General features: G+C 37.9%; 2 protein-coding genes across 5 annotated transcripts in view; one reads left to right on the forward strand and one right to left on the reverse strand.

The window, feature by feature from the left end:
• The window catches only part of nebu (solute carrier family 2 member nebulosa), a 111206-nt gene that overhangs the window by 13910 nt on the left and 70114 nt on the right, over nucleotides 1–27182 (forward strand). The window contains exons 1-2 of one of the 4 annotated variants that reach the window (XM_074091519.1): nucleotides 3311–3399; nucleotides 3998–4203. The exons of 2 other annotated variants lie outside the window; for them this stretch is intronic. In XM_074091519.1, coding sequence (XP_073947620.1) covers nucleotides 4096–4203 — 108 coding nt within the window. In that variant the 5' untranslated portion in view covers nucleotides 3311–3399; nucleotides 3998–4095. Of the gene's footprint in view, nucleotides 1–3310; nucleotides 3400–3870; nucleotides 4204–27182 lie in introns of those variants that run through there. One more of the 4 variants, XM_074091522.1, reaches the window with a different exon arrangement.
• LOC141430682 (uncharacterized) lies at nucleotides 12388–13390 on the reverse strand. The gene is made up of 2 exons (XM_074091527.1): nucleotides 13255–13390; nucleotides 12388–12612 (listed from the first exon to the last, which is right to left on the reverse strand). Exons 1-2 carry the CDS (start codon nucleotides 13360–13362, stop codon nucleotides 12400–12402), a joined length of 321 nt encoding a protein of 106 aa, XP_073947628.1. The 5' UTR covers nucleotides 13363–13390; the 3' UTR covers nucleotides 12388–12399.

Genomic DNA, 27182 nt, shown 5'->3' on the forward strand with positions numbered 1-27182 from the left:
ACTTTCGATTGGTAAAAACCGGTCTTCTGATTTGAAATAAGTACCTATCAGACTTACAATCAGAAAACTTCAGGCATAATGATAGATATTTCATGTTTGGGTGGCATTATTCTAGATTGCTCATCTGGGAACCCATTAAAAGTATTAATGCAATAGTCAGTAAGTAATAAGTAGGTACTTATAATTACCTATCGTTGAATTCACAATTAATTACATTCTGAAGCAATTGTACTTGTTTTAAACATGCACCATTACTTAAGGTTGATATTCAACGACAAGCAAATGTAATGAATGGGTTACTAGCTTTTCAAAGTCAATGAAGAGTGAAGAATGAAGAGTGATCCGTTATTTCGTAGTCCTCAGATTATAACTTAGTAGTTTAATTCAATTATTGGTCAAGTTTTGGGTAGGTAAGGTAGTTCTACAAGCGTTTCAACCATTGTCAGTTTCCTGTCGCATATATGAAGACTTGAGCGGCATTTATAGTGAAAATAAAAAAATAGAAATTACACATGGCCTGGCCTATCTGACGGGGCTCATTTCTTTACTGCAGGATGTTGGTAGCGGTGGTTAGTCAGGGTTATCTGGCTCTTACCTCCTAACGCCCGAGTCAAATTTTTGATTTATGAACATCAAACTTTATGTCATTTATGATAGAGTTGGATTTAAAGCTACTTTTCTCAAAAATGTCCGTAAAAGTTGACATTATTCTTTACATATCAGAAGGTGAAGTGCATAGTTTATGGTCAGCGGAAAATTAAAAAGTTTAAAAGATTGCAGGCGCGCTAGCTCGACAATAATGAATTAGCGCGCCTGCAATCAGTCACAATTTTTTTTTAAGTTAAAAAGGCCATGGAAATTTTGGCACAAGTCGTATACAGCCAAGTCTAATGGCCGGTATCAGATATTTTGTTGGAACTCCGGACTTTTTCTATTGGGTCTGAAACAGCTTGTGGTGTTTTCGGTGGAAAAATACACCTGCAGTTTATTTTTAATGAAAAAAAGGCGGGAAAGCATAAAAAATATTGGAATAAAATTAAATGTGATAATATATTTTGAGAAAAAGTTTATTCTATTTCAGAATTATTCACCATTTTTGAGAAAAGCTTTATATTAGTCTTGGCTGGAATAGCAATTGCTGGCTTCGTATTAGTTAAACGGACTCGCAAGCTCGTCCGTTTAATTCTCATACTCAGCCAGCAATTGCCTACTTCCAGGTCACGACAATAATCTACTATTAAGTCCTTTATATAGGACTCTGGGCGTTAGGAGGTTAATCTAATTACATTTTTGTTAAAATAGCACAAGATTTTGCAGGATTCCTCACGATATTTTTCTACGCCGTAAAGTTCGTGGTAAATTCTCTTATCAAGCAAATCAAGCAATGCGATCACTATATTTTTTTCTGTGAAAATTTTCCACAGTGGGTCAGGCACGTTTCCGTAGGTTTAAATAGTAGGTACATTATTAAGGGACTTCTATTATTTTTTTCTATTGAGTTCAACGTAGACGAATTCTTACGACATATTAAATGATATTGTAACGGATAACTCACGTCTTAAACCACGGCCATGTTTCGGGCTACGAAATAGCCCGAAACATGTCGAGCTAAACTCGGTTTAAGACGTGAGTTATCCGTTACAATATCATTTAATATGAGTGAGTCTCACGGTAGTTTCATGTTCAGAATTCTTACGGTCAGAATAATACATAAAGTAGGTTTATCAATAGTCTAGACACGCCACAGACGTATTAATGACATTCCATACGTTTCCTTCACTTAATTGCTGGTTTATTCCGATCTGCCCTAGTAGCATAGTGGTCAAGTTTCGTTCACGCCATGTTATGGATAACTGGTTCAAAAACACCAATTTTAGGTACAAGTTGATTAATTATTTACGTTCCGTTATTAAAACTCCATTTTATTTGAGCAGTGCGAAAAAGGTGAGCAGAAAAGGATGTAAAATGAATAAAACAAAATTAAAACAAAGCTAACACTGACTAGGTGCACTCCATTTTCGAAGACACCTAGCAGTGAGGTCGCAACTTGTGTTAGCTTCGTGCATCTATCGTATACCTTGATCCCAACGAATCCCAAGGTTTATTTATACTTAATACCTATCCGAGGAAATGGCAACGTGCTAGCGCTTCAATACATAATCTTGTTAATTAAACTAGCAATTCTTGTTTATGTATTTATTTATTTCGGGGATTTTGGAAACGGCTTGACAATTGGGATGTGGGGGTTTCGAGGACGAACAATCGATCGAACTTGGTCTCATCTTTGGGAAAACGCGAGTTTTAGTTTTTGTATGTTGTTCTTGAGGCTAAATTTCATGCGCTATAACATCGGTAATTTCGACAGCTCTGTCAATCAGCGTGGTGGTTCAGCTGTGTAGTAATGGATTTGCAAACTGGAGATTAGGGTTCAAATTAACGTATCTATAAGTATATTTATTTAGTTAACGTTTTACTTTTAAGACTTATAATACCTTCTCCAAAAACACAATAAAAAAAATAAAAAGAACTACCAGCGAAGCTGGAGGGGTGCGCACGTTAAAGTCCTTGATGACGAAAATAATGTCTGTAACTTTCTGCCTGTATAATCAATTCGGTTACAAAGATATTACGATCAGTGCCCAATTAAGATGATAACTTCCACAAAATTTCCGTTACAAATTAAGGAAGATACCTGTCGTCATCTCATCATTTAATAGATAGGTGCCTACTTGTACATTCTACTAAGATTATAGATGTGTTAGTTTGTTGGTTTGTTTGTGGTTCGATTCGATCATGCATAAACGGTTCAGGGTGAAATAGATAGTAGATTGTGATTCTGGGACAAGGGAATTATATTTACTGTCTCAGAAAATTTTCCCTTCCTTCTTCATGACAAACATTTAGTAGCGGTTACATTGTCACTTCTATACTTACTATCACAGATCATGTTTAATAAATTACCAACAATAATTACTTTACTCACCCGCAAGCGCAACCTTATGATAGCTACGTACGTCTATGCAAAAATGTGTGTTCATGCAGTTCCTCCTCCTCCACACTGTAAGAACACACATAAATTACATAAACTCAACTATCACGATCACCACACTACATTGACGCGTTTCGAACCCAACAAGAGCTCATCTTCAGCAATAAATCACATTTTATAGCCATTCATATTAATATAGTTAACTATTCTTTATTAATACTTAAGCACGAAATCTGCACCTTCGGAGTCGCGGGTAAAATCTATAGTATGTAAGACATTATTGGTATTAAATAGCTGCATTTAACGGCGATAGCTCACAGTCTTTTATTAACAACCCTTTGGTTGTGTTGTGTTGGTAACATCAGCTTATGTTTACTTAAAACATTTTCAGTACTTACTTAACAAACCAGGTAAGTTACATTACAACCTACCTTTCCAAGACCGTACCGTATCGTTGACCGTAAACTCAATCGATAGTCTCATTTTCCATCGCACGACCCATTTAAGCCCTTTTCCCGTCATAACTTGCGTCACCATTAATCTTAATATTACTTAAGTAATTTACATTAGTTTCTTTACAGTTCATCGATGTGATGTACACACTATCAGTTGCAAATATCTACTCAAACCGTAACTGTAGCGTAAACTTCATTACACAATTCGCTCACGATTCAAACGTTTTTGTCCAGTACAACCGCAGTTCGCCTGCAACCAAGTAGTCAGTGCGTGAAAATCAATGAATTATTATGCATCAAGCGCGATTAACTAGCAATTCTCACTGAACTCAAGTTTTTTACTATTTATTCTTATTTGGGTTAGCCTCTTCTAAGGCCGCACCGCAGTCTTCGTCTGGGTTACATGGCGAGCGGTTTTCCCGCGCTGTCACCTGTCACAAGTTGGCGGGAAAAGTGCCATAGACTAGAATATATTAACTTTTTTTTGTGCGCGCCACATAGGAGTGAAATGAGAAAAATAATATATATTATACTGCAGTATTTTGCATTCCAGATACAGTAAATAAATCGCGTCCTTGGTATCGCACGTGTTGCTGGTTGATTTGTTAATCGTTCAGTAACTGATAAGGAAAGAAAGTATATTTTTTTAACATGAGTGACAAAATTGGCTTCGCAATGGAGAAAATGGAAAAAGAAAAGTGTTGTTACGACAATGCGGCGTTCGTTCTTACGGAAAAAAATATTTGGACGTCGAGCCAGGTAAGTTTGAAGGAACAAGAAGTTTTTTTTGGCTTGTTAATAGAGTTAATGTGTTATTTCTTCAGCAAATGTAAGGATCGTAAAGTGTTAAATTAGGTTTGACCTCGCCTCTTACCGCGTCCCCTGGTGCATGACGGTTTGATCTGATTATTAAAAACCTTACTTAAAATAGTTTTTATTATTATATTATATTATTTCAAGAACGGGATATATGGTTTGCTAGTAAGTAGGTACTTACTATTTTTAAATGAGTGAAATTAAAGAAAATACCACTTACTATTATTTTCTTTCAATTAAAAAGTTGAAATTGGGTAACTTGAGCCTTGAAAACTATTACTTCATAAATAGTCATAAACACCAGTGATAAAACCGATTCAATTAAATCGTACAATGCAATTCTTACCATAGCAAAATTGTTTCTAACATTTAAGGCAGGTACTTAAAAGTATACTTACGACTATTTTTATTGCTGTAAGAAGTATGATCGCTTTTAGGTAACTTGGTACGAAAAGAAAACATTCTTTTTCTGTGTTAATGAAAATCAAGATAAGTGCATTATTCATAACATTGTAATATATTGCAAGGGTGCAGTAGGTGCAACCTATACAGTCAAGCGGTCCTGGACAATTCTTACATCAATTTACCCTGCATTTTAATTTTCAAATTTCAAAGAGTAGGTGTAGATAGTGCCACGAGAGTTGAAGTGAATGGATTACACAAACAGCTAAAAAAGAACTGATTGCACAAGAGGCAAATAAATGAAATGAATTAGTAAATGTCAAAATCCAGCAGGGCTACTACGAAACTCGAATCTCGTATCATTCCCACGTACCCCACGTTCACCTTTTTAAGTTAGATAAGGCCCCGACTTCTCACACGTTCAACATGTTAGAACTGGGGCATTGGACCACGTACGTTAATCTAAAAAATATATAGCTAACTTTATTATCAAAAATGAGTTACATAAGTAAAACACATTTAGCTTATCCCAAAATATTTGTATGAATTACTATTATTGGGTGTCCGAAAAACCGTGAGTAGGAGCAACCCTACCGATACAGTTAGTTATGGATACTAAATCGTACTAGTTAATACTGGTACGGTTATTGAGTCAACTTTTTTTTTAAAAATTTGAGTTCAAAAGGTAAGTACCTATACATTAAATTATTAGTGTAAGGTCGAGAGTGATCTTTTTGACTATTAACTATGTGCATGGGGGTTTAAGAAAAGATTTAAGGAGAAAAAATGTTTCGTTATTGGACACCAGCACATAGTTAAAGCAGTACAGAAAAAACATACATTGTATAGAGATTTTCCAAGGTAAACAATAGGATTACAAGTACTTTCGAAAAAAAGTGTTAGATTATCTATGGTTCCGGTAAGACTTCTAAGTCAGGATAACCCGTATAAGATTGCTGAAGTATTTTGAGCCACGGCCACGATTAACTGTGCAGTATTAGCACCTGCCGGATTTAGATTAATCTGTTTTGTGTTTACTTCGCAAGCGTTACGTAGATCACGATTTGAAGTTAGAGCAAAGCGACATGATGATAGGGTTACCAGATGAAAAATTCAAAAGTCCGGAGAAAAAGCCTGATTCCCGTCAATTATTATTTTAAGTATTGATATTTTGTGATCTCGGTTGATTTTATTTGTGCAATTAACTTGATCAGAGTTGATTTTTTAGTTAATCTCTATTATGTAATTATAAGGGAGATTATTTTTTGATTAAAAGGATGCAAAAACCTCTATTTAATTGAGAACTCTAAACATCCTGAGATTTCCCGAGATTCCCAAAATCCGGCCGGAATCCTGAGAAGAGTCTCAAAATCCTGGGATCTCAGGATCAATCCTGAGATATGGTAACCCTGCATGATGGTGCATGTTCGAGACACTTGATTGAAGTATTTTTGATAGCGCGAGAAGTACCGTGCAGTTGCGGTACATTACCGTCGATGATTGATCTTTCATCATCATCCTATCAGCTGTAGGACGTCCACTGTTGGACATAGGACATAGGCCTCCCCCATAGACCTCCAGGTTGATCTTTACTGATATTATGTAAAATACTAATGCTTGTGCCCAGCAGTGGGACGTATATAGGCTGGGCTGATGATGATGACTATAATACGCTTAAACAGGTGAACAGATTTAAACGAAATTCAGTATGGAGGTAGTTTAAGATTAAGATCCTGGAATGAAATTTTCATCCATGGGAACTGCGTCACTTTTAAAATTTAGTAACGTGAAGATTAGAATTTAGTTTAGGGGCAATTTCACCACCCATTGATTAATTTTATTTGACGGATAAATTTATTCAATGGATGGTGAAACAGGTGGTTAAAATTTTAAAAATTAAACCCTGAAGAGATGAAATAGGGGGCGAAAGTTTTGAATATTCGATACTTTAATGTGAGATATTGCTGGTTTTTGCTTTAATCGATGAAAGGTGAGGACCACAGAATAGGATTCTACGCGGACGAAGTCGCGGGCAAAAGCTAGTCATTTCAAATTGATAAATTGTGCTACCCAGCAATGTAACGAAACCAACACGATATTTTCTCGTGATCTAAATAAAATAAACTTTCAGTTTATGCTTCCAAGAATAACAAATCATTGCACTTAATGATGAACACTTTAAATGTGAATCTAACATACGTTATGGCAAAAAAACGGTCAAGCTCAATTTGGAATCACACGTGAAGGGTTCTGTACTCGGTAAGTACGGTTTTTTTGGGAAATACTCGTAGTCTTTAAGCCTTTAACCGCTATTGCGTCTGAATTATAAGATTTATAAGACAAAAATTATCCAGCTCATTTCGCCGCGGTCTTATAATTAAGACAAAATCTTAGTCGCCTATCTTTGAGTTTTCCGTTCTAGTTTAGGTTAGCTTGAAAAGATCCCTTTGAGGAATGAGTTCGTCTTTGTACTCTTTTGGTTTTGTTGTTTTCTTTTTGTATTCTATTGTGTTTTATGTACAATAAAGTATTTACATACTACGTATAAAATGTCTTATAGTTTCGGTGTATGTGTCTTATAGTTTGGTGGCAAATTTCTCCTATGCACACAAATCTCAGATTGCTTTTTTCTACTAAGCTATTTAAGCAGCCGCACTAGCGACATTTATGTTTAGCTCTCATCGAGAGACGTCAACACTCTTTCGGAACTAACCGCTCACCCAGACAAGAGATGTCGCTACTAAGCAATCAAATTATGATAATGGTTTTCACGGGATGACCGTAAAAGTAACAAATTTGGAGTTGAAATAAAAAATACAAAAAGACTCCAAAAAACCAATCCCTTGTTATTTGTTGCTTAGCGCCCTTTCAGCTATCACGGCTCAAAACTCTCGCGCTCTATGAAAGGCTAACGGACAGGCACCTTTGGCACTTGGCAGTCACGTTGGTTACGGACCCCTAAAAAGTTCACGTTGCTAGCGACTGATTCCGTTGCGTCACTGAATCATATCCTCCTTAGTTTAGAAGAATTACGTAGAATTTCTTTGTCTGCCTTCATGGCGATCTGTGTGCAGTTGACTATTTCCGTCTTCGAAATCATTATCATCATATCAGCCGTAGGACGTCCACTGTTGGACACAGGCAATATAACTCCAGTTGCTACATGTCTCCTCAATCCACCAGTTGCAGGCCAGTCCAGTTCCTTTGGTCCAGGGATGGGGAAACTTTTTCCTTCGCGTGCCAATATATACTAACGAAATATATGGCGGGCCAAGTTGTTGCATTTTTGGCTATGTTATTTACTGAAATAAAAATATTGATATGTATTTTCTGAAACACTAATTTGGCCATTGCCAGTAAGAATGAAATTTTGTAACAATACGAAATCTTCTCTTGATTTTTGCTTGATGGTCACGGGCCGGATTTCAAGCCTTCACGGGCCGGAGATGGCCCGCGGGCCGCAGTTTCCCCATCCCTGCTTTGATCAGAAGCGGCCTGCATCTACCACATCCGTCATCCGTCATCAGGTCATCCGTCCACATTTTCACGCGTTTGTGACATTTCTAACTTCTTCCGTCTTGATTTCCGGCAAGGTAAGAAATGCAGGAAAACGGCACCAATCAGGTATATTGCAGGATTTGTAGGGTCTATTATTGCTCTGACTTGAGGTGGTCCTTATTTGCGGATGTTCTACTATCCTACCTTTCTTGTGTGGGTTGAGTGAGACCAGTCTGCAGTTTTTTCTACGTAGCAAAACCAAAACTAGACGTACGGTCAAGGACTAATTCATGAGCTGCCATGGAACCATTTCACATTAAACGTCGTAGTGACATTGCATTAATTAACAAGGAAAATCATATTGATTTTTAAGGTCCGCTTATATCATTTATTGAATCAGGCGATTCAGGCGTAACTTTGCGGAGGTCTACCTATAATATCAATGCACTATAAATAAACAATTACTATGCTAGCTACCTTTTGATAGCTATGTCTATGCAGCAACTGTGTACTCATGCAGGTCCTACAAAGCAAGGTACGCTTGTGTGTAGCATTTATTTGTCGTCTACGTTATGGAACGTAGCAGAGGTTAAAATAAAACAAATGAATGCCGTTAAGTAATTTTTCTCATTTAACGACAAGAAACATAAATCGCGTGCGCTGCAAGTACCTATTTAAAAACAACTATTCAATGATTATAGCTTTTGCTGTCATAAAATTATTTGCGATACTTTGATCAGTCATCCTCATCATCATCTTTCTTTTTAACGTAAACGTATAATCAGGAGCCATTAATACAAGCGTTTTTGCTCGCGCCAGCAGTTGACCTTGATGTTGTGCAATTTTCAAAATAAAAAAGTTATCATTCCGCTGTCATCTAGGCCAGACAGTAAGTAGGTACGCATTGTGATGGTTCGTCTGTAATGAAGATTTAATAATCGCTATGGGATCCACTGTGTGAAAACGATCTTTATTGACCTTTCTTTATCTTTACGTGGGGACTTTTGCATGAGGGCGCTTTATTTTATTTATATTATTAAATTATTATTAATAGTGGCCTAATCTAATCTAAAAAATCCACTTTACCACTAATCTCCACTAGCCACTAATAAATAAATGCGTAAGTTTGTAAGTCTGTTTGTTTATTTATTTATTTGTTTGTTGATTCATCACGTCTAAACCGCTGAACCGATTTAGATGAAATTCGGTATACAGATAGTTTGAGTCCCGGGGAAGGACATATAGGATAGTTTATATCCCGGAATAGTTCCCGCGGGATACTGAAAACCGAACTCTACGCGGACGGAGTCGCGGGTAACGGCTAGTATAAAATAAAAACGCCGAAGAAAAGATACAAACATCGACATTCACGGTGAACAGAAAAAAGTGGTGTCCATCAGTGGTGTAGCGGTATAGCACGCGGTACGGATTACCAAGGACCTGGGTTCGATTCCCAGTGATGGTCTTATTTTTCTGGTTTTTCTGTGCATCTATATTTTCAGTTTGTATTTTCAATTTAGGTTTTACGGGATGACCGTAAAAGTAAAAATATGGAATTGAAATAAAAAATACAAAAAGATTCCAAAAAACCAATCTTAAAAAGTGGTGTGCCTAATTAATAATCATTCAATCTCAGTTTTGTCAAATTAATCTCAATAATTCACAGCTTAGTCGATTTTTCAGTCTCCCGTACCGAGTCATGACTCATTGATGCGTCGAAATATTGGGTGATCAATAATTACATAGGAATTAGGTATATCATTTTTAAAGTTAAGTCTGCGCCTGCTCTTTATACAACTATATCTATTTTTGATCTTAAATTAGTAGGTAAGTACTTTTATAACCGTCCTGGGTTTAAAAAAAAAATTCGATATCATCTCTTGTCGCCAGTACCGGGACACTACAGAGTTAATTTTCGTGTCAATGCATAGAAATCCTTCCACCTTTAAGAGTACTTAGAGATCCACAGCTGCGCGTGCACATTGCGAAAGTTGGCGTCGATTAATGACTAACGAGGCGAGGGTTACTACTTTCTTTGATTTCCTTTTCCGATTAATTCTGGAGAGATTTCCACGGCGACATCGTTTCATTAATTTTCTATTACAGGTATTATACCGGGTGGGGCCCTGTAACAGGAGCAAAAAATTAAAACACAGATTCCTGCTACTCAAATGGAACTACTTTAGTGTTGCAACTCATAAATTAAGCAATTTTATTAAATCTAGTCTGATTACAGAAAAGTTTAACCCTTAATTTGGCAAGGAATAAAAATATCGAAATAAGGTTGGAATTATAGTTTTTTGGGGTAATAATTTTGTCATATACAAGGTAAAAATAGTAAAAAAAATCAAATGTCAATAGTTTTCAGAAAAACGTATGTCAAGTATGCTGGACGTTGCCAACTGGGCAGAGAACAGGACAATTGTTTCAATGTCTAGTATACTGGCCATTGCCAAAGATATGTAGTTTCCCGATTATTTGTTTTTAATCAAACAAAAGTATACAAAATGTAAGAATATTTATTAGAAAATCACTTTAAACAATCAACAGACTTACAATTGTTACATTCAGCTTATTTTAAAATTTTGTGTCGAAAAAAAATACAAAAAATTTAAAATATTAACAATTTTCTGACAATCAAGACTGACAAACAAGTATCACTATCATGAGATCATTTTTATACTAAACCTATAAATCTTCTTTAATACTTTTTGAACCAAGTCAAAAGTCAGTCTTTTAAAATGAGCACAATAGACAAATCTTTTATTTACAATAGCGGAATGATAATAAATTTAGTATACTTCTACTTTGAAAATAATCATACTCTCAATGGAAATAATTGAAAAAAAAAGACACCTTCATTGCCAAAAAAAAGTCTAAGTAACTTATCATACCGCTCTTGTAATTAATAACAAAGACTACATTACTTTCAGCCTCCAGAACAAGCCGGCTTCCGAAAAGGCTATAGTACCGTAGACCACATACATGCGTTGCGGCAGGTTATACAGAAGACCGAAGAGTATAACCTCCCCCTTTGCCTTGCATTTGTGGACTACGAGAAAGCCTTCGATTCGATCGAGACTTGGGCTGTGCTGCAGGCTCTCCAGCGGTGCCAAGTTGACTACCGGTATATCGAAGTGTTGAAGTGTCTGTACGAAAACGCCACTATGTCCGTCCGACTACAGGACCAGAGCACGAAGCCTATTCCTCTGCAGCGGGGAGTCAGACAAGGAGATGTGATCTCTCCGAAACTGTTCACCGCTGCATTGGAGGATGCTTTTAAGGTTTTGGACTGGAAAGGACGAGGCATCAACATTAATGGCGAGTACTTCACTCACCTTCAATTCGCCGACGATATTGTAGTCATGGCTGAGACCATGGAGGACCTCAGTGCTATGCTCGCTGACCTCAGCAAAGTTTCCGACCGAGTTGGCCTGAGAATGAACATGGGCAAGACAAAAGTCATGTCTAATGTCCATGTTGTGCCAACTCCCGTAATAGTCGGAGGCTCTGCGCTCGAAGTTGTTGACGAGTATGTATACCTAGGACAAACGGTCCAGTTAGGTAGGTCCAACTTCGAGAAAGAGATCACTCGTCGAATCCGACTCGGCTGGGCAGCGTTCGGGAGGCTTCGCAGTGTCTTTTCATCCAAATTACCGCAGTGTTTGAAGTCAAAAGTCTTTGACCAGTGTGTGTTGCCAGTGATGACATACGGATCTGAGACGTGGGCGCTAACGATGGGCCTCATGAGGAAGCTCAAAGTCACTCAAAGGGCTATGGAGAGGGCTATGCTCGGGGTTTCTCTGCGGGATAGAATCAGAAATGATGATATCCGCAGTAGAACTAAGGTTACCGACATAGCCCGAAGAATTACGAAAGTGAAGTGGCAATGGGCGGGGCACATTGCTCGCAGGACTGATGGCCGATGGGGTCAATAGGTTCTCGAATGGCAGGTGTTCAAAGTCAATGTCAAAATATCTTTATTCAATTTAGGCTATAACAAGCACTTATGAATGTCAAAAAAAAACCTACCACCGGTTCGGAAAAACCTCTGTTGAGAAGAATCCGGCAAGAAACTCAACGAGGTATTTTTTTTATTAACACATGTGATGCGGAAGGTTTAGCAGGAGATGCCAATAATGGAATAGACGACAGACTGGGTATATTCTCGTAATCCCCATTAAGTGGTATAACCTCTCGTATTATAGGTGATAGAAGATTTACTTCACAGTTATTACTTTAGTTTGTATCTATATCTTTGTCAGAATCTTCTCCAAGTAAATTGAGTCGTTCCAATGAGGAATTAATAGTAGGAGCGTCTGGAGAAGTGCTATTTCTTCTCAACTGTGATATTTCTTCTTCATCTGAACTAGAACTGTCTATATCTGATATTGCATTGACTCGTGGAATCAATCCGACAAGTTTTCGGCCTCTCGGAAAGTTGTGGATGACCTGAGACCAAACGATTTAATAATTAATTACCCATTTCTATAACTACAAAACTTACAGGTAGCTTTTTCGGTCATTTCAAAGCCAAAAATTTCAAAAATGGCTTAACCGATTTTGAAATCTTGCTAAGAATGACCGCTAGAAAACTTGTTTTCAAATAAAAAAAAACACATTCAATCAGTTCACATCGGTTCACTCGTTTAAGAGCTACGTTGCCATAGACAGACAGACAAGACCTACACACAGACACACACATACACACATATACCGGTTAAACTTATAAAAGTAGTTTTTATTTCACTTTACTCATATTTGGCAAAGTGTATTATACTGGACATGACAGAAGTTTATAAAAAAACTACATCATTGGCATTGGGAAGTATGCTGGACATAGCAAAAGCAAGTTAAAACGTTGTGCAGTTGGCAACGGGAAGTATGCTGGACATAGCAAAAGCAAGTTAAAACGTTGCGTAGTTGGCAACGGGAAGTATAATGGACGTTATACTTTGCAAACGTTAAACACACAAACAGAACGTGTTCTTAATGTCAACTATAGTGAAATATGTTTTTTAATTATTACTTAATATCACAATGGCAATAACTCATAACAATTTCATACAAAACCAAGAAAAAAAAACCACTTACCGGGAGCCCGCTAGACGCGAGCTTCCTCCTCTGCATCTTGGCGGCCACTGACGAACACTTAGCGTTCCCACCGGCTTGATACATTTTTTGGTGAAATAATATTAGCATTTAATTAATTTATGCTACTTAAAAAAAACTCCATGTTTTAATATTACGTGTAGATTTATTTTTTTAGAATGTCCAGTATTCTTCTCGGTGCCAAATTAAGGGTTAATACCTTTTTTTTACTCTACTCTGAGCTACTAAAATCTAATAAACAACTTGCATTCTTAACTTTGTCACGAAAAGGTATTTGCGTGAATGGCGGTACGAAAACAAAACAAATCTATAAAATAAATCAGTTTATTGGTACGGTACTGGGCTAAACCGTAGCATGACAAAGACTCATGTTTTTTTTAAATAGGTCGTGTACCATGTCCATTGGTATTTTTATTACGGGTGTGGCCTACGAGCAAATAATTGAAACATAGATCGTACTCAACAAACTGAACTACCTACTAGTGATGTAACGAATGTCATTTTTTGAACATTCGCGAATGCGAATGCGAATGCGAATATTCAGTTTTTCGTTTTGGCGCCAAATTGTCTATGGCAGTCTCGTTCGAACGAAGTGCGTTCCGTTTGTACTTTGTTCCGAGAATTACCCAGTTTATACGAACGCATAGCAAAGTAAATAAATAAATAATACCAAATGATTAAGTGAAGACTGATAATGTGATTATGATTAAGTAATTTTTTTGTACCTATAAAAAACATAAAAATTGATTTTATTAACCTATCTTTTATCTAATAATTGTATTTTTTCTGATATTCATATTCGCAAAACATTCGCAGAAATTTTGCGAATGCGAATGCGAATATGGAAAAATATGCGAATATTCGCGAATGCGAATGAGAATGCGAATATTCGTTACATCACTACTACCTACATTAGTTCAGCGACTATTTTTATTTTTATTACATTTTAAAGTTTATTCGAAGAAGCAATGTAAAGCAAAATGCTTGATGTTTGTAGTGTGACAGGCGACGTCAGTTGTGTTCTAGGATGGCGTGCATTGATGACAGTATTTAATTTGTATCATCATCATCATCCCAGCCTATATGCGTCCCACTGCTGGGCACAGGCCTCCTCTCAGAACAAGAGGGCTTGGGCCATAGTTCCCACGCGGGCCCAGTGCGGACTGGGAACTTCACACGCACCATTGAATCGCTTCGCAGGTTTGTGCAGGTTTCCTCACGATGTTTTCCTTCAACGCAAAGCTCGTGGTAAATTTCAAATATAATTCCGCACATGAATTTCGAAAAACTCAGAGGTGCGAGCCGAGGTTTGAACCCACGACCCTCTGCTTGAGAGGCGACAGGTCAAACCACTAGGCCACCACGGCTTAATTTAATTTGTATGAAAAAGGGAAAATCTAAAGACTCCATTATTTTTAAATCGCTGAACTAATGTTGCGCGTGTTACAGATTACGGGCCACACCCAGTACCCATAACGGCACAATTTTCCATAGATTATTAGTTAATAATGTAAATCAAGTTATTAAAATTAACACAAACACACAATCATAATCAGTCAAATAAACCGCCCCGCGTCATACCTGGTGCAAAGGTGCCCAATACACTCGCCGCGTTGCCGCGTTGAACCGCGATAGACCACCTTTGCACCAGAAACGATCCAGAGCGGGGGTCAAGACCTCTCTCACGAAGACGGCGCCCCACTTCATTAAAAAAAAGTTTTGCCTCGGAGCCCCAACAACCGGTCGTCTCGCCAGTGGGACGAACAAATAGTTTGCGAGCGCCGAGTATTTCTCGCGTTTTTTCATGGCTGCCATCTCAGCAGCCGCTCCTTGTTCTTGAGGTGCGAAGAAGCAAAAGTACTGACGCACGTGGCGTCCCAGAGCAAGCACTTTCCCTTTTGCCAGGGCACTAGGGTCAAGCCATCAGGTCTTTTGCCATCTGATCGGCTAAGACCAGGAGGCTCCAACACACAAGGGACGCCAGCTGACACCAGAGCCCTGCGGACGATATCATTCAGAGCGTGATGGCGCGGAAATCTCCCCGCACAGCGGCAACAACTCAAAGCGTGGTGCCCGCTGCACTCCACCATCGTGCCGCAGATGCATACATGAACATGAATAATGTAAATTGAAAATAAGACGGACAAAAATACACTTATCCCGTCGAAATGATTCTCATGGTCATGGGTATTTTTTACTCGTCCATGTATTTTATTTTTATTTCGAAGGAACGACGGCGGGCAGGTACGCCCATCATTGGTGTAATACCAAAGGGAAAGCCCAACATAAAACTTAGTGTTTATACAAGCCAGGGTGCTTCACTTACATGTTTGTCTTGCCATCACTAGTCGCTGTAGTGTTTGCGGTTCAATAATCTGTAGGTTTGTTTATCGACATTGAAGACTGATGTCGTCCACATGTTTACAGGCAATCAATACTGTGAAATTACAATATAGATGCACAGAAAAACTAGAAGAATAAGACCAGCACTGGGAATCGAATCCAGGTAGGTGTACCGCTACACCACTGCTGGTCAACGGTACAGACACGAATTTCCCCTATGCACCTCATATCTCAGCTTGTTTGTTTCTTATTTAGCCACTTAAGCAGTGACGCTAGCGACATTTATACCGTAGCCCTCATCGAGAAACTATCGGCACTCCATTGGAACCAACCGCTCACCCGAACAAGAGATGTCATTACTAAGCAATCAAATTAAGATTGATTTTTGGAATCTTTTTGTATTATTTATATACCAGCGTTTATATCTGTTGACCTGGCAACGTTGCATTTTTGTTAGTTTTTCTCGATTATTCCATAAAAATTGAATGAAAATTAAAAATGTGGTCTGTAAGACCTATTCTTAATATATAAGTTAATGTGTCTACGCCAATAAATATTCGCGATAGACTTTTATATTCATTAAAAACAAAAAAATGTTTATTAACGGTTTTTAAAGAAAATAAAAGTTCATTACGAACAATTATTGCAGTAGAGCCAGAGTAGGCCACAGTCTAATAATCAGTAAAAATTTCAAGTGTCTCACTATGACGACTCAAGATATAAAGCCCTGTGACAGACGGACGGACAGACAGACAGACAGACAGTGGAGTCTCAGTAATAGGGTTCCGTTGGCACCCTTTGGGTACGGAACCCTAAAAATATCGAAAATGTCATCAATTCGAGCAGAAATTTTATGGATAATTTAAGCAGTTGAGAAATTCGAATAATGATAATGACCCCAAAAACATACAATACTTATCTAAATGTTGAACTGTTAATGCTGGAAATGGAAACCTTTTGATTTGGCATTAAAAAAACGTACGTTCGCCCCTTACCGGTCGTAGTTTTTTTTTTAATAGTTACTACTTATAAAATAATAACGCACCGAAAATAATCTCAAAAATTCATTATTAACTTCCAAAATGAAATCCCAAAATGGAAATGGCCCAAATCACTTTCTTCAGCTACAAAGAAACTAACAAAAAAGCTAACAAAGGCAATCTTATTTGTTTTTATTAGGTATCAAAAAAATCATTACATTTTTTAAATTAGTTTTAAAAGGTTAAGTAAGTACTAAATCTTAGGAATGGAAAAACAAACCTAATCTTCTCATCACATGTGCACTATACGCAGACTCCCAAAACAATTGAAAATCCGCAATATTATTAAGGCGCTGTACGTAGTGAAAACTACAATTTTAGAAAATATTTAAAATATACTTACACAATACTTACAACTGCAATTTTTTTATATGTGTATTTTCAGTCTATTAGCTAGTTTTTGACTTGCTTGATCCCTTTGTCAGATTCACTGACATTTCTGATAGTGACACAACAGTTTCAATTTTCTCATTTAATTGCAGGCAAAGGTTAATATCTTGCATTCAGCCAAGTTATTTAACATAAATTATTTTAATAAAATAAGATGGTCGCATTTGGTTGCACTAGTAAATTATTGACAAAAACATGCACTCCAACTGGAATCCGGCTGCAAAATGGGAGTTATTGCGCAGTTAGTGCAACTGCATCAGCACTGCACCCGACTGTCAGAGGACTGCCATTTTAGGCAATCGGAGTGTAGTTCTTACGCAGTTCTGATGTAGTTCTGAACTTCGGAGTTTTTAACTGCGTTTCTAAAACCTCTTATTGAAAAAAATAAATAAAAAAAATGGAATATTTGTCTTGCTCCTCCGCGAATTAGTGAGGCCAAGTCGTAGAAAACAGCTACGTGTGAGTTGCAAAAAATGTTTTTTCATGCAACCTCTTATTGCTTCTGGTTTCTGGTGTTCTGACTTGTATTTTTGTATTGATGCAATAACTACTTTACGCATACTCATAATCTTTATATCTGTCAAAGTTGTTCTGTGCGCTAAGACATATTTTTTATCTTTGGCTACAGCTCGCACATGTTTCTTAGAACATAAAATAAATAAAATAAAATAAATATCACGGGAAATTTCACACCTATTGACCTAGTCCCAAAGTAAGCTTAGCAAAGCTTGTGTTATGGGTACTAAGAACATGGTTCCTACATTCATTTTTTTGACTGTATGGTTTGGGTAAGGGTTGTATACTGTAGTTTTAAAGTATTACATTTTGAAAAAGTGACTCTCTGCCAAGTTTCTTGCTGCGCATTTTTCCTGGCAATGATGGTCTTTCCGAAAGCGCTGGTAGTTTAAAAAATTGCGCCCATTGCGGCCTATTTACTGAATAAACGATTTGATTTGATTTGTTAAAAGTGAACAGACAACTTTTTCTTTACTGTTTTATTATATGTATAGATTTGCCTAGCTTGTAATCTAGATTTTCAGATTAAAATAAAATTGTTTTTTTTTAATTTGTATTGATTTATTTATGTATTTTCATTTCGTCTGTCTACCTATTCAGTCTTAATGTCTATCCATTACCTACATTACAAATTAAACTGTGGGCATGAAGAGGCATAAATTATTTCTTTATTACCAAGACTATTTACATTAAACGAAGAATTTCTTAATGAAACCGAAAATTGTGTAATTATAATTTTAACGAAAAATCCGGAACTCACATTAACCAGAATACGGACACGAACTGAATAAGGCCGTCAACGGGCTGCGTGACAGACGCGCGGTGCGTTGCGCTGGACGCCCCGCATTCGCCTCCGCCGCGTCGTCTGCTTCACCCCTCAAATACCGAAAATTCTTCTATAAGCGCGCCTTAAGTGTGCCACAAAAATGGCGGCACGTGTCAACAAGTCTAGCGCGACAATATTTATACTAACTTATATTTTCCACTCATCGTTTGCACTCCACATTATACCAGCTGCTAACAAGAACCTTGTTATGTGCGATTGTGTTAATTTCAAGAGTACATGCGAATAAATAAATAAGACGTGCAAAAGTAAACGTTCACTTGGTTTATAATATTATCATGATCAACCCAGCATACCTGTTCATTTACGCTCCACTGCTGGGGACAAGCCTCCTCTCTGAATGAGAGCCGAAGTTTATATCTTACGCGCATACACACACACACACACCATTAAATTGCTTCGCAGGTGCACGTTTCCTCACGCGTTTTCCTTCACCGTAAAGCTCGTGGTATGAGTGCAATTTCGCACATGAATTTCGAAGAGATGCAAGCCCGGGTTTGAACCCACGACCCTGGCTTGAGGAGGCTATAACAATGAACCGCCACGCTTAATGTCAAGACCTGTCGAAATTACAATATAGTACAATAACCACTAATTAAAACATAGACAATACTCGTCAAACTGAACATTAGTTCAGAAACTTTTAAAAATAATGGAGTCTTTAGATTTTCCCCTTTTTCATACAAATTAAATACTTTTTTCACACCTCTCCTTCAGAAAAGTAACTTTTCCTCCCTGACGAGAGGGAGCAAAGTGCAACTTTTCTGTTCAAGGCTTTTCTAAGTGTTTTATTGCAAATGCCATTTTTTGAAATTGATAATTGTAAAGCTATGCCATTTTCTATGCTGGTTGTTCTTTAATAATATCTAGAATTATTTTTTTCAAGTTTCTTAATGCTCGGTGTGAAAAGTTGTATGAGCCACTCGGGAGCAAAATTATTTTCATCTTAGGCGTTAACACTTAAATCCCTCATTACGCTCAGGATTCTACTTTGGAATCCCTCGCTACGCTCAGGATTCTATTGCAGAATCCTTCGCTACATTCTGGTTCTAATAACTATATTAATGTACGCCATCCTAGAATCCAACTGACGTCGCCTGTCAGTCACGCTACAAACATCAAACAGTTTGCTTTACATTGCTTCCTTCTTCTAATAAACTTTAGAGTAATAAAAACAAAAAAAAGTGTTTATTTTTAAAAGTCGCTGAACTAATGTTGTTTAGTTTGACGAGTACGATCTATGTTTTAATTATTTGCACGTATTACAGACCCTTATTGCACTTATATGCGCGTGAAAATTACAGAAAACAACCAATATAACTAAAAACACGCGTTTTCCGTCCAGATCCAAACATGATCGATTGTTTGCCCCCGAAACCCTTCGTCAAAATCTATTCTAAGTTCTATTCTATTCTAATCTGAAGCGATAAGGCAGCCAATTGGTTACCATGTATTTTTTTCTCTACCAGTTTTTCTATTCTTACTATAATTACTCCCTCTCTCTATTCTATAATTATTAGCCCTCTCATTCTGAGAGGAGGCCTGTGCCCAGCAGTGGGACGTATATAGGCTGGGATGATGATTACTATAATTATTTGCTTCCATATAATGATGTTCAATGATTGTTGCTGATTTGGGACCATATCGTGACATGCATAACTATATTTTATTTTTTTCTTTATATTATTTTTATCCATTGTTCTTATGTTTGTCAAGAATAAATATTTTCTTTCTTTCTTTCTTTCTTTCATGTGATGTATATGACCATACATATTTGTCACATACAATTTATAAATGAGTGTTGAAACAGGCGCTTAGGATTGTAGTAATTATGCCGTTTTTTTTAACCGGTTCCGGAGCCAAAATGGCAAAAACGGAACCCTTATAGTTTTCGAAAATACAAACTGAGACATGGATGCACAGAAAAACCAGAAAAAGAGACCAGCGCTGGGAATCGAACCCAGGTCCTCAGCAATCCGTGCTGCGTGCTATAACCCTACACCACGCTGGACAGGAATTTAGACACGAATTTTCCTATGCATACATATCTCAGGTTGCTTATTTCTACTACGCTACTTATGCAGCAGCACTAGCTGCTGCATAAGTAGCTGCTGTATTTTCGATATGGTTTCACGGGATACCCGTAAAGTAACAAATTTGGAGTTGAAATAAAAAATACAAAAAGACTCCAAAATAACCAATCATGATTTGATTGCTTAGTAGCGACATCTCTTGTCTGGGTGAGCGGTTGGTCCGAAATAATGTTGACGTCTCTCGATGAGAGCGAAACATAGATGTCGCTAGTGCTGCTGCATAAGTAGCGTAGTAGAAATAAGCAACCTGAGATATGTATGCATAGGAAAAATTCGTGTCTAAATTCCTGTCCAGCGGTGGTGTAGGGGTTATAGCACGCAGCACGGATTGCTGAGGACTGGGTTCGATTCCCAGCGCTGGTCTCTTTTTCTGGTTTTTCTGTGCATCCATGTCTCATGTATTTTCGAATATGGTTTCACGGGATACCCGTAAAAGTAACAAATTTGGAGTTGAAATAAAAATACAAAAAGACTCCAAATAACCAATCATGCCTTATAGTTTCGTCAATTCCGTCTGTCTGTCTGTCCGTCCGTCCGTATGTCACAGGCATTTTACTCGAAAACTACAATACGTATATCAATGAAATTTGGAGTACAGATGTCTTGTCAAAGTCGCTATTTAGTTTTGTAGTTAAATTACAAAAATAAATATTTATAGGAGGGGGCACTCCATACACGTAACAAAAATAAAAAAATATATATATTTAACTCGTATCAACGTGTGGCAAATAGTTCGAAAGCTCTTTTGAAAACATAGTAAAGTTTCTCAATAACTTTTTTGATTAAGTTTAAGTGAAGATTTCCGGAAATAATCGCTCCTAAAGTAGCAAAAATTGTGTCCCCCCCTCGATCTTGTAAACCGTTTGTCGAAAAAATATGTAAAAAATATGGAAAGGTAACGCTTAATAAATACTTTCAACAAAAATTGGTTTCAACATGATCGGATATACCGTTTTTGAGTTATTGCCGAAAAACTGCGCTTCTCAACAAAAGGACGTAAGTGCCGTGAAGATACGCTCTTTTTCTGGTAATAAATTTTAAGACTGTAGTAAGTGTGTTATAACGCACGTAATATTACTTGATTTTTTTCATAATGGCTACGGAACCCTATCTTGGGCGTGTCCGACACGCTCTTGGCCGGTTTTCTTGTAATTCCTCCCGACATAAAAGCTTTGTGATTTATTTGAATATTTATATTTTATTGTTGTGCAATAAATACTAAACAAACATATGTACATATAGTTTTAAAATATTCCGCGATCCACTTTGCAAGGTGACGTCACAGCTTAATATGTATCATTATACTCATCAGGACCGACCTCGACATTGACACTGCAACTGGTTTACGGGCCGGTGACACTGAATGCGCTTGCGCAGGCTTGCGCATAAAAGAAGAATACACGCTCGACGACGGTTTTTAGGGTTCTATACCTCATACATAACGAAACCCTTGTAGGATCACTTATAAATGGGAAATATAAATATATAGCACTGGGGGGCTATAACAAAATTCAAAAATCGAAGTTCGTATTTCGCTGTCCCTTTTACTCTCTTATTAAATAATATTCGCGCTTGCGGGACGGAAAGATTACGAAGTTCGAATTTTGCACTTCGTAGTACCAGGGCAATGTCTTTTCCTCCAAAATCTCAGTGGCTTAAGACGAAACCTCAACCAATGTGTGCTGCCAGTGATAACTGAGGCCTTATAAATAGGCTCAGAGTTGCTCAGCGAGCTATGGAGAGAGCAATTGCTTGGGGTTTCTCTACGGGACCGAATCAGAAATTAGGAGATACGTAGAAGAACAAACCGACTTAGCCAAGGGAATTAATTAGCTCGTTGAAATGGCAATGGCCAGGACATATAGCACGGAGAACAGGTGGTCGTTGGGGCCGAAAAGTTCTTAAGTGGAGAACGCGGCTGGCAAGCGCAGCGAAGGACGTCCAACAACGAGATGGACGGATGACCTGGTTAAAGCCGCGGGTTAACCGTGGATGCAAGTCGCTGCCAACCGAAGCAACTGGAGGTCTGTAGGTGGACGCCCTACGGCTGAGATGATGATGATGATGATAGTACCAGGGCCAGGCGTACTACCGACGGCCTAATTAGTATTGACATGCGTTGGTTAGCGTGTGCGAGCGTGGCGTGGCGTCGGGTGTTAAACAGTATGTTCGCACCTTTATTTATTGCTATCGCACGGAAACTATGTACCTATTTTTTTTGGGATAAAAACTATCCTATGCCATTCCCAGGGCTCCCAACTATCTCCATATCAAATTTAATCTAAATCACACGGCGGCCACGACGTACAAAATACGCGTTCTTGAATCTACATACGCACGACGTCTGTGTGTGCGTAAGATACACAGGGCAGACTATCGCAAAACCCTAGTACTATAAGTACGACCAATGACATTTAAAGGTACTATAATATGTAGGTATAAACCTACTTAAAATGTGTATTTGAGCATTATTATTTTACTGACAATAGATATGCGACTACAAACTTAAACTAATTATTCGGTAGGTAGTTATTTCATGTATTAATCGCGATAATTTCAGAAATCATTATTTATTTATTTAAGGAAGTAGGTAAGGGTACCGTTACCATTTCGCAAAATTATTGCTCCCGAACTTAGTGCCGTACGTACGGCCGACATTACCTACATGGCGTTGCGCACCCGACTGCTTTCCTGCGCTTTTCCTGCAATCTGCGCTTGAGGGGTGGGGTAACTCGAACCGGTGCGGGGCGGAGCGTGGCCATTCTGTACGTTAGTACTATTATATATTCTGTATAGAATAGAATAGAAATATGTTTATTCAGCCAACACATCATGACAAAAAAAAGAGAAAACACATTTATCACACATTTTATGTATCTAAATCGTTTCAGCTAAACGTGAACAGTAACAGACAGACGGTTACTATCGTGTTTATAATATTTTTAAGTATATCTTTACCTGCGTAACAAGCATTATAAACGTTGAGATATGAGAACTGTCAAATGCGATGTTTGTCTACTGGTAGTTCAACAGTCGTAATAACAGGATGTTGGTGTTTTCCACAAACGGCGGCCATCTGTTGACCATTTAACCCGTCTGGCAAAAATACATATACTTATATATATTTTTATTCGACTGGATGGCAAACGAGCAAGTGGGTCTCCTGATGGTAAGAGATCACCACCGCCCATAATCATCTGCAACACCAGGGGTATTGCAGATGCGTTGCCAACCTAGAGGCTTAAGATGGGATACCTCAAGTGCCAGTAATTGCACCGGCTGTCTTATATTATATTACTCTCCACGCCGAAACACAACAGTGCAAGCACTGCTGATTCACGGCAGGATTAGCGAGCAAGATGGTGGTAGCAATCCGGGCGCACCTTGCACAAGGTCCTACCAACACCAAAACCCCCACCACCACCACCCCCACCACTACCACCTGCAAAATTCATATTCTTTGTATTAAAAAGTATGAGAATATTCCCACATGCGCACGTTTCCTAACCAACAGTGTGCCATCGCGTGTCATGTATGCGCTTGACATTCCGTTCCTGACACGTTCCTAGTACGGTCATGATACGGTGTAGTGGGTAGAGCACAGGGATATACGCAGTTTGTTTTGTTTTATGTTCAATCAATTCAATGGTATGTGCCGTGGTGGCGAAGTGGTTTGACCTATGGCCTCTCAAGCAGAGGTTCGTGGGTTCAAACCCCGGCTCGCACCTGAGTTTTTCCAAATTCATGTGCGGAATTACATTTGAAATTTACCACGAGCTTTATGGTGAAGGAAAACATCGTGAGGAAACCTGCACAAACCCAATCAATCAATCAATTCAATGGTGTGTGTGAAGTTCCCAATCCGCACTGGGATTCTGAGAGGAGGCCTGTGCCCTGCAGTGGGACGTAAATAAGCTGGGATGATGATGATGATGAATGGTGTGAAGTTTCTAAACTGTACTGAGTCCGCGTGGGAACTAAAACCTAACCCTTATTCTGAGGAAGCCTGTGCCACAGGGACGTATATAGTTTGGGATATCTAGGCAATAAACCGATTTAAAACCATATCTCAACTTAATTATTTAATTTACGTAAGTTATTTACATAGATAACGTTCAAAGTCCAATACATATCAATATAATTGTTATTATTATGTCACAGTAATACTTTAATAAACTTTGATAAAAACGTTCGCATCTGAACAGATAAATATGTTTACTGTTTCTATTAAATTTGCTAAAGTGGCATTCATAACATTCATAAAGCACCTACATCGTCACACCAATTCTGACCATTTAAGATAAACTATTATTTATATTGATTCATTAACCTTTAGCTTTTTTTTTTCCAACGAAATTTTATCACCCAAATGTTAAATCCTGTTGAAGTTTTGTTTTTATGCCTTTTATTTTGTTGAATTAATGTATTTCTCGGAATCCGATTTTATTTGTTGATCACCTATTATCTACTGGTTCCCCGAACCTTGAGGTAATTACCGTCAAATTTGGAGTTGAAATAAAAAATAAAAAAGACTCCAAAAAACCAATCATAATTTGATTGCTTAGTAGCGACATCTCTTGTCTGGGTGAGCGGTTGGTTCCGAAAGAGTGTGACGTCTCTCGATGAGAGCGGAACATAGATGTCGCTAGTGCTGCTGCATAAGTAGCGTAGTAGAAATAAGCAACCTGAGATATGTATGCACAGGAAAAATTCGTGTCTAGATTCCTGTCCAGCGGTGGTGAAGGGGTTATAGCACGCAGCACGGATTGCTGAGGACCTGGGTTCGATTCCCAGCGCTGGTCTCTTTTTCTGGTTTTTCTGTGCATCCATGTCTCAGTTTGTATTTTCGATATGGGTAAAACCCTGTCTTGTGAGCGGAAATGCACTATGTAGGTAATCTTTATAGGTAACTAAATATGTAAGGTCTGGATAATCATCAGTTAGGGTGGGAACAAAAGTGGCGCAAAGATTGCAATGCACTTTTTCAAGGGATAAATGAGAAGTTACTGCAGTTTCCAGGGGTAAAATCCAAAAAGTTAAGGATGGAGCTAGAATATCACATTAAGTTTTCTCCAAATCTTGTAAACCGAAGTTTACCTACTTCTTTTAACCTGTCCTCTCCCAGAGGCACAAATTTGTGCCCAAATTCCTTTGATCCTGTTATCCTGGGAGATGACAGATTAATCGGATTTAGAAAGAAATTATGGTACGGATATGAAGATAGGATGACAAAGCAAGAACAGCAAACACAAAGGGCAATCACCAATGAAGGTTGTCTTAGAAATAAAAAAAAAAACGGTTTTTTTTTTCAAACCTTCCAAGACATTGATTAACATTTGCCTAAATTGCATCGCCGTTACGGTCAATTAGAATCAAAAATTAAGGTATAGTTAAATTAGAAAGTTGAAACATCGTATATTTCAAAGATAATGCCTTGAGATCAGCGAGATCTATAGAATTGGCAACAAAACAAGGCCGTGAGATTGACACATTTTCACGGACCACTGGATTAGCAGCACCTTTACTAAGACGCTGATGTGTAAATAATGCCAAAGTACAGGCCATACCACGGTCATTCTCTACATTTGTCCACTCCATCTAATTAATTATTTCCACAATAGTGACATTTTCCAGATATGTACCTACAGTACACCACATCGTTTATTTTTTCACAATAGCAACACTCCAGATTTGAACACCTCGTTACTTATTATTCCACAATTTCGAGATTCTCCAGATTTGTAATCCGCGTCACTTATTTTTCTACAGAAGCGACATTTTCCGCATTTGTACACTGCGTCGCTAACTTTTCCACAAAAGCTACCTAGATTCTCTAGATTTGTACACCGCGTCCCTAATTTTTCCACAAAAGCAAGCTTGTCCAGATTTGTACACAACGTCACTTATTTTTCCCGATGTATTACCAACCGACAAACCAATCTGTCCACCGGGTTGGGTGGTTGGTATTTTTTTTTCTTAACTGACATATTGGTTGGTCGGTTGATGTATTTATTTCTCAACCAACAACCTGGTTTGTCGTTTACAATTAACGACACTACCTAAGCAAAAAGGACGCATCTGACTATGAGACTCATAGTCAGATGCGTTCTTTTTGCTTAGGACGGCAGGTGTGTATTTTGCTTTAAAATGTACAGTCAGCACAGCATAGTTCAGAAACATTACATTTTTTTAAATTATTTTAAAATCGAAATACCAGACCATACATTAACAGGAGGTTCTGGTTATGAAAATGGAAAAAAATATCAAGGTTCTCCTACTAATGGTTTGTCACTTGCTTATTAGCAACTGACAAACCATTAGTTAATCCGTAGATAGTTGTTCGGTTATCCGTAGATAGGGTAGGTTGTCAGTTAAGAAAAAAAAAATACTAACCACCCAACCAGGTGGACAGAGTGGTTTGTCGGTTGGTAATACATCATTTTTCCACAGAAGCGACATTCTCCAGATTTGTACACCCTGTCGATTAGGTACTTTCCTACAAAAGCTACGCGTTAATTAGATGGGATGCACACCTAATGGGTATCTCTACCACAACGCTCGATTTCGATGTGTCCCAGATTTTTTGTAGAAATAATCGTAAATTACAAACATAACATAGACTGCTAATGTCACATTTCTGTCGGCTTAAGATACAATTTAACATTAAGTATCTTAAAGAGAAAA

This window comes from Choristoneura fumiferana, chromosome 8 (genome assembly GCF_025370935.1).
Source record: "Choristoneura fumiferana chromosome 8, NRCan_CFum_1, whole genome shotgun sequence".
NCBI classification, from domain to species: domain Eukaryota; kingdom Metazoa; phylum Arthropoda; class Insecta; order Lepidoptera; family Tortricidae; genus Choristoneura; species Choristoneura fumiferana.

Excerpts from the sequence above, each read along its gene's own strand:
- LOC141430682 (XM_074091527.1), bottom strand. The coding sequence starts at position 13,362 with ATGCTAATATTATTTCACCAAAAAATGTATCAAGCCGGTGGGAACGCT. Across the intron at positions 12,613-13,254 it reads TCGCGTCTAGCGGGCTCCCG|GTCATCCACAACTTTCCGAG; the intron begins GTAAGTGGTTTT and ends GTTTGGTCTCAG.